The sequence below is a fragment of the Panulirus ornatus genome, chromosome 30 (assembly GCF_036320965.1).
Source record: "Panulirus ornatus isolate Po-2019 chromosome 30, ASM3632096v1, whole genome shotgun sequence".
NCBI classification, from domain to species: domain Eukaryota; kingdom Metazoa; phylum Arthropoda; class Malacostraca; order Decapoda; family Palinuridae; genus Panulirus; species Panulirus ornatus.
In genome coordinates this window covers 21,313,564-21,322,344 of record NC_092253.1, presented here as the reverse complement: position 1 = coordinate 21,322,344, position 8,781 = coordinate 21,313,564, and the positions used below count along the sequence as shown (strand labels likewise).

Below are 8,781 nucleotides of genomic sequence, written 5' to 3'. Positions count from 1 at the left end.
CAAATTGGAGGTGGAAAGATGGAGTGAAAAAGATTTTGTGTGATCGGGGCCTGAACATGCAGGAGGGTGAAAGGAGGGCAAGGAACAGAGTGAATTGGAGCGATGTGGTATACCGGGGCTGACGTGCTGTCAGTGGATTGAATCAAGGCATGTGAAGCGTCTGGGGTAAACCATGGAAAGCTGTGTAGGTATGTATATTTGCGTGTGTGGACGTATGTATATACATGTGTATGGGGGGAGGGGCCATTTCTTTCGTCTGTTTCCTTGCGCTACCTCGCAAACGCGGGAGACAGCGACAAAGTAAAAAAAAAAAAAAAAAAAAAATATATATATATATATATATATATATATATATATATATATATATATATATATATATATATATATATATATATATATATATATATATATATATAGGTACATAGATAGACAGATAGATAGATAGATAGATACTTCATACTGAACTGGCTCTCATGCCTTGGTGAAGCAGCGACAAGAACATATGAACTGTGGCCTTTCTTGAACACCTTTAATCTCTTGCTGTCATGTGTATACTGTATCAAGTCCACATCCCATCCACAGCTGAGCCTAACCGAACCACTCCATGGCTTATCTTCACCGCTGCATCTGCCCTGGTGCCTTCCACATGTTCCTCAGTGCACCCACGACCTTCACCCCATTTTCCACCCCATAAAACTCCCTGTAGCCCCCATAGTTCCCGCGATCATTGCTGGAGATCTGAAACAAGCCATGTCCTTCAATTCCTCCCCCATCGAAACTTACGATCAGACAATCCTGTCCCGACCTTGACCATCCATCCCATTACATTTTGAACACATTAACTTTCACATTTCTTGGCGTCTCTAGATCCAGATCTCCTTGCCAGACTCGCTCGCTTCTACTTCTTCCTATCCACGTATGTCATTTCTTCCCTTCCAACGTCAACACAAAACTGTCACACTCACATCCATCAAATGACCAGACGTTCCATCCGCTGCCCCTCTCACCACGATGACATCCATCACCCTCTCCTTTTGCCCACCTGTCGGTCAGAAGATAACCCTATGATGTCCATCAGTCCAAAACTCCACCCAATATCCTCACTCCAATTTTCAAAAAGATTTTCTCAACTTTACCTCAGTCTGCTCTTTCATTCGTGTCTTCACGTCACTCTCATCTTCAGCCTTCATCCTCTCATCTTTCATTCGTGTCTTCACGTCACTCTCATCTTCAGCCTTCATCCTCTCATCTTTCATTCGTGTCTTCACGTCACTCTCATCTTCAGCCTTCATCCTCTCATCTTTCATTCGTGTCTTCACGTCACTCTCATCTTCATTCTTAACCCTCACATCTTTCATTCTCGTCATTCCTTGTATCATAGATGCTCTGGATTTGTGTCCCAAGGGATACATGACCCATGGAGGACCTTATTACTGGCATAAAAAAAGAGGGAAATATTAACTATAAACATTTATTGATAAATATCATAGAAACAACGAAAAACTATAAACACTATGTACATGAACATTGAACATATTACCAACTGCAAAGATTATGGACAAAGTAGATTCTGATTCAAATGTAGATGTTGGAGGAGGCTGGTAGACTGTGGTTGTTAGATTGAGGCTGGTAGACTGAGGTTGTTAGATTGAGGCTGGTAGACTGAGATATGTCTGTAGGTTCGTGCAGGTCTGTAAGCTGGTGCAGGTCTGTAGGCTGGTACAGGGTTGTAGGTCGGATAGGTGGCCTCGCCCTCGTAAGTGACCTCGGCCACGAAGCCGGAGTCGCCGTTGACGTAGTAAGTGACCTTCTGGAGGCGACCGTCGGGAAGAGGCACGTAGTAGGAGCCTCTGGTGTCGTAGCCATCACGGGTCTCCTGGTGGCCATAGGCAGCACCACTCTGGTCGTCCTGGACGGTGTAGGTGAAGGCGTAACTGACAGGGACCTGCTGGCGGGGGGAAATTAGAAATACGTGAAACGTAATCTCAAAAATGTTGACTGATATACCTCCACGCCACTCCGCCGATCTATCCCCGAAATTGTCATTGGATCAATTCCCTCCTTCCCCGTCAGCAGTGGCGTCCCTAAGGATTCTGTCTTGTCCCCTACGGTCTTCATACATTCTATTAGATTTCCCCTCTCCAGGAAGTAACCAAATATCCTCATACAATGAACGACTCAACCCCAAGTCACCTTATCATCTTCGATCTACCTCTCATATGAACTCAGGTTTTCCTGTGGGGTAAATGTCGCGACCAAGGGGTTTAATCGAACGTTTCTAAAAACTAGTTTCTTGCAATTGCTTTCTCTAAAGTTTCTCACAATTTCCTCACCACTTTTGATGTCAGTGTGATTCCGCCACTCATGACAATCATACTCTGTATCACCGGGTCGTTTGATCATCTTTGAAACCACACATTACACAGGTGGCTAAGTCTGGCACTAAGAGAGTGGGATTCCTCTTTAGATGTTGATATCCTTTCTCACCGTCTACAGAACAGTTGCTTGGATTATACAATGGATTGATCCGTTCATTCATGGAGTTCTAGCCTCACATACTCACAGTGTAATCCTCTCTATCATGGAGTTCTAGCCTCACATACTCACATTGTAATCCTCTCTCTCATGGAGTTCCAGCCTCACATACTCACCTGGTAGTCCTTCGTATCTGACCACAACACCTGACCCACTTGCCATGTATGATTCCCTCTTCTGTAGATAACCTTTCTGTTTCATTTTCAGGGAACAGGTTTCTGGTGTGACACCGCCATAGGATGGGCTACGGTCATACTCAGCTTGTCAGAGCGTCACTATGATTGCTATGAGATCGTCAGCACCTCATGGGTTGGCCGTTATGATCTTTATTTCCTTCCCTACACTGCTAAGCTTTGGAACTCGTGGCTCCATGTTTTTCCTAACACCTGTGACCTGAACCTTTCTAAAAGGTTGGTTTTCTACGCTCTCAACAATTCGGATTTTCTCTGTTTACTTTTCTATCTGTTTATCCCAATTCTAAGCTTCCTATAAAGCCTTCTCCATGATGAGACATTATGTCTGACTTGAATCTTCGTCATAAGAAAATGATACATTTCTTAGATAATGTTGAACACAAATACTTCTACTACTACTATTACTTCTGCTACTACTACTACTACTACTACTACTACTACTACTACTACTACTACTACTACTACTACTACTACTACTACTACTACTACTACTCTACTACTACTGCTACTACTACTACCACTACGACTACTACTACTACTTAAAAGTAATAATGATAATAATGATAATAACGATAATGATAATACAAATACATGATAATACAAATACATAATACAATATCCTATTTCATAATATAATCATAGAAGTAATATTATTATTAGCATCACTATTGTTATCTACAAATAAATTTTTTATGTTTCGTACGTGTCTTTATCATCACTGATAATGTCATAGGAATTGCTGAAGCCATGAGAGTATGTCATGCCATGACAACATATACCACAATGTCATGCCATGACAACATATACCACAATGTCATGCCATGACAACATATACCACAGTATCATGCCATGATAACATGTACCACAGTGTCATACATGACAACATGTACCACAGTGTCATACATGACAACATGTACCACAGTGTCATGCCATGACAACATATACCACAGTATCATGCCATGACAACAAGTACCACAGTGTCATGCCATGACAACAAGTACCACAGTGTCATGCCATGATAACATATACCACAGTGTCATGCCATGATAACATGTACCACAGTGTCATGCCATGATAACATGTACCACAGTGTCATACATGACAACATGTACCACAGTGTCATACATGACAACATGTACCACAGTGTCATGCCATGACAACATATACCACAGTATCATGCCATGACAGCAAGTACCACAGTGTCATGCCATGACAACAAGTACCACAGTGTCATGCCATGACAACATGTACCACAGTGTCATGCCATGATAACATGTACCACAGTGTCATGCCATGACAACAAGTACCACAGTGTCATGCCATGACAACAAGTACCACAGTGTCATGCCATGATAACATATACCACAGTGTCATGCCATGATAACATGTACCACAGTGTCATGCCATGATAACATGTACCACAGTGTCATGCCATGACAACATGTACCACAGTGTCATGCCATGATAACATGTACCACAGTGTCATGCCATGACAACAAGTACCACAGTGTCATGCCATGATAACATATACCACAGTGTCATGCCATGATAACATGTACCACAGTGTCATGCCATGATAACATGTACCACAGTGTCATGCCATGACAACAAGTACCACAGTGTCATGTCATGACAACAAGTACCACAGTGTCATACATGACAACAAGTACCACAGTGTCATGCCATGACAACAAGTACCACAGTGTCATGCCATGACAACAAGTACCACAGTGTCATGCCATGACAACAAGTACCACAGTGTCATGCCATGACAACAAGTACCACAGTGTCATGCCATGATAACATATACCACAGTGTCATGCCATGATAACATGTACCACAGTGTCATGCCATGATAACATGTACCACAGTGTCATGCCATGACAACAAGTACCACAGTGTCATGTCATGACAACAAGTACCACAGTGTCATACATGACAACAAGTACCACAGTGTCATGCCATGACAACAAGTACCACAGTGTCATGCCATGACAACAAGTACCACAGTGTCATGTCATGACAACAAGTACCACAGTGTCATACATGACAACAAGTACCACAGTGTCATGCCATGATAACATGTACCACAGTGTCATACATGACAACAAGTACCACAGTGTCATACATGACAACAAGTACCACAGTGTCATGCCATGACAACAAGTACCACAGTGTCATACATGACAACATGTACCACAGTGTCATGTCATGACAACAAGTACCACAGTGTCATGCCATGATAACATATACCACAGTGTCATGCCATGACAACAAGTACCACAGTGTCATACATGACAACAAGTACCACAGTGTCATGCCATGACAACAAGTACCACAGTGTCATACATGACAACATGTACCACAGTGTCATGTCATGACAACAAGTACCACAGTGTCTCACCTCAACGATGTATGGCGGAGCAGTCCGGATTGCCCTCTCTTGTGGGACTGGGTTCTTCTGCGTCGTCCCTGGCCTATCCCAGAGGGATAAATTGGGATGTGGGATGGTGGTGCGACTAGCCACCTCTTCTGGGATAGGCTGGGATGAGAGGTGATGGGAAGGGACAGATTGGATGGGGATGATAAGGTCGGGCATCCCCTTCAGTGTAGGAAGGGGCCTTTGAGACTGGTCTGGGATAGAGGTACGGGGTTTGGGAGAAGCCCCACTGGTCCCCAGAGCCCTTCCCTCTGGGATAGACTGGGATGGGATAGAGGTAGGGGAAGCTGGTGTAAGCACAGTGGTGCTGGAGGCCTCTTCCCCTGGGACGGGCTGGAATGGGAGGTTGCGAGCGGCCTTCTCCGGTGGGACGGGACTGGTTGACGTGAAGGTAGGTAAGGAGAGATGGTATTGAACCCCAGGGACAGTGTTCGCCCTTGGTGCTGGCTGGGATGGAAAGATCCCAACGCCTTTTTCTGCTGGGACAGACTGGGACGGGTCATCAGGTTGGGATTGTCTAGGGTTAGAGGTGGAAAACTGGGACAGGTCGTCAGGATGGGAGGGGAGAAACCTAGACTGAGCTGGGTCTTTCGGGACAGGTTGGGACAGGACAGGCTTGGATGGGACAAGCCGGGACGGTACAGGCTTAAAAAGGACAGGTTGGGACGGTACAGACCGGGATTGGACGGTCCAGGATGGGAAGAGGAGGGAAGGGACATGCTGGGACTGGCTAGGATGAAACATGATAGGCTGGGACAAGATAGACTTGGATGGGACAGGCTGGGATGTGACAGTCTGAGACGGATCAGGCTTTGATGGAACAGGCTGGGATGTGACAGCCCGAGACGGAGCAGGCTTTGATGGGACAGGCTGGGATGTGACAGCCCGAGACGGAGCAGGCTTTGATGGGACAGGCTGGGATATGACAGCCCGAGACGGAGCAGGCTTTGATGGGACAGGCTGGGATGTGACAGCCCGAGACGGAGCATGCTTTGATGGGACAGGCTGGGATGTGACAGTCTGAGATGGAGCAGGCTTTGATGGGACAGGCTGGGATGTGACGGCCCGAGACGGAGCAGGCTTTGATGGGACAGGCTGGGATGTGACAGCCCGAGACGGAGCAGGCTTTGATGGGACAGGCTGGGATATGACAGCCCGAGACGGAGCAGGCTTTGATGGGACAGGCTGGGATATGACAGCTCGAGACGGAGCAGGCTTTGATGGGACAGGCTGGGATGTGACAGTCTGAGATGGAGCAGGCTTTGATGGGACTGGCTGGGACGTGACAGGATGAGACAGAATAGACTGGGGTGGGACAGGTTGGGACGGAATAGGCTGGGATGGGGCAGACTTGTACAGGTCAGACTGGAACGGAACAGACTGGAACGTAGCAATCTGGAACGGAGCGGGCTGGGATGGGGCAGCCTGAGAATGAGCGGGCTGAGACGGGGCAGTTTGAGGGGGAACAGGCTGGAATGGAGCAGGTTGGGATAGAGCAGGATGGGACAGAGCAGGCTGGGACAGAGCAGGATGGGACAGAGCAGGCTGGGACAGAGCAGGCTGGGACAGAGCAGGATGAAACGGGGCAGAATGGGACGGAATACGTTCGGACGGAGCAGACTGAGACGGGTCAGGTTGAGGTGGAGCAGACTGAGACGGGTCAGACTGAGACGGGTCATACTGAGACGGGTCAGACTGGGACGGGTCAGACTGAGACGGGTCAGACTGAGACGGGTCAGACTGGGACGGGTCAGACTGGGACTGGTCAGACTGAGACGGGTCAGACTGAGACGGGTCAGACTGAGACGGGTCAGACTGGGACGGGTCAGACTGAGACAGGTCAGACTGGGACGGGGCAGACTGGGACGGGGCAGACTGGGACGGGTCAGACTGGGACTGGGCAGACTGGGACGGGGCAGATTGGGACGGGTCAGGCTGAGACGGGTCAGACTGGGACGGGTCAGACTGGGACGGGTCAGACTGGGACGGGTCAGGCTGAGACGGAGCAGACTGGGACGGGACAGGCTGAGACGGAGCAGACTGGGACGGGTCAGGCTGAGACGGAGCAGACTGGGACGGGTCAGGCTGAGACGGAGCAGACTGGGACGGGGCAGACTGAGACGGGGCAGACTGAGACGGGACAGAGGTTGGCCTAGCCAAGATAGTGGTCATCAGGCTCGCTAGTACAAGAACCTGCCAGATGAAATAAACTCAAGTTTACAGTTTATGGTATACTGTATACCACCAGGTAGTATACAGTATACCACCAGGTAGTATACAGTATACCACCAGGTAGTATGCAGTATACCACCAGGTAGTATACAGTATACCACCAGGTAGTATACAGTATACCACCAGGTAGTATACAGTATACCACCAGGTAGTATACCGTATACCTCTTGGTGGTATGCAGTATACCGTATATCTCTTGGTGGTATGCAGTATACCTCTTGGTGGTATGCAGTATACCTCTTGGTGGTATGCAGTATACCTCTTGGTGGTATGCAGTATACCTCTTGGTGGTATGCAGTATATCTCTTGGTGGTATGCAGTATACCTCTTGGTGGTATGCAGTATACCTCTTGGTGGTATGCAGTATACCTCTTGGTGGTATGCAGTATACCTCTTGGTAGTATGCAGTATACTACCTGGTGGTATGCAGTATACCAGCAGGTGGTATACCGTATTCTGGGCCTCAAGAATAACATTATGCCAACTCGTCAGATCAAAGCATTCACACATGAGACACAGCTATGGTGATGAACAGCAAGGGCAACTGCATTGATGACTAGCCCTGATGGTCGTCTTCTTGGGTTCGCCTGCCCTTAAACCTGGCCCTGAGGGGACCCATGTGTCATGATCCATTAACTCTCACCCCGGAGGGCTTCTGTTCAGGGCAACACCACTAAACACTCACCCTGAGGGCCGCTAGCTTGTGGGATGACACTCACTCGCTCAACTCACCTGGAGTGCCATCTTCACGCGGGTGGCTGCCGAGGCTCTGGTAGCCAGACGGAGGCACTCAACACCTATATAGCTCCAGCCACTCTCACACATCACTAGAGAAAGTCACCATTGCTAACAGACGAAAACTCTCGATTTCGTGTTGTGTGTGTGTATATATATATATATATATATATATATATATATATATATATATATATATATATATATATATATATATATATATATATATATATATATATATATATATATATATATATATATATATATATATATATATATATATATATATATATATTTTATATATTTATTTATTTATATTTATTATACTTTGTCGCTGTCTCCCGCGTTTGCGAGGTAGCGCAAGGAAACAGACGAAAGAAATGGCCCAACCCCCCCCCCCCCCATACACATGTATATACATACGTCCACACACGCAAATATACATACCTACACAGTTTTCCATGGTTTACCCCCAGACGCTTCACATGCCCTGCTTCAATCCACTGACAGCACGTCAACCCCGGTATACCACATCGCTCCAATTCACTCTATTCCTTGCCCTCCTTTCACCCTCCTGCATGTTCAGGCCCCGATCACACAAAATCTTTTTCACTCCATCTTTCCACCTCCAATTTGGTCTCCCAC

General features: G+C 46.9%; 1 protein-coding gene across 1 annotated transcript; it reads right to left on the bottom strand.

Annotated features, from left to right (window-relative positions):
- Positions 1-1,521: 1,521 nt before the first annotated feature.
- LOC139758528 (uncharacterized) lies at positions 1,522-8,226 on the bottom strand. The gene is made up of 3 exons (XM_071680049.1): positions 8,134-8,226; positions 5,134-7,362; positions 1,522-1,948 (listed from the first exon to the last, which is right to left on the bottom strand). Exons 1-3 carry the CDS (start codon positions 8,224-8,226, stop codon positions 1,616-1,618), a joined length of 2,655 nt encoding a protein of 884 aa, XP_071536150.1. The 3' UTR covers positions 1,522-1,615.
- Between the last annotated feature and the right edge of the window lie 555 nt (positions 8,227-8,781).

Excerpts from the sequence above, each read along its gene's own strand:
- LOC139758528 (XM_071680049.1), bottom strand. The coding sequence starts at position 8,226 with ATGTGTGAGAGTGGCTGGAGCTATATAGGTGTTGAGTGCCTCCGTCTG. Across the intron at positions 7,363-8,133 it reads GCGTGAAGATGGCACTCCAG|GTTCTTGTACTAGCGAGCCT; the intron begins GTGAGTTGAGCG and ends TTCATCTGGCAG. Across the intron at positions 1,949-5,133 it reads CTCCGCCATACATCGTTGAG|CAGGTCCCTGTCAGTTACGC; the intron begins GTGAGACACTGT and ends TCCCCCCGCCAG.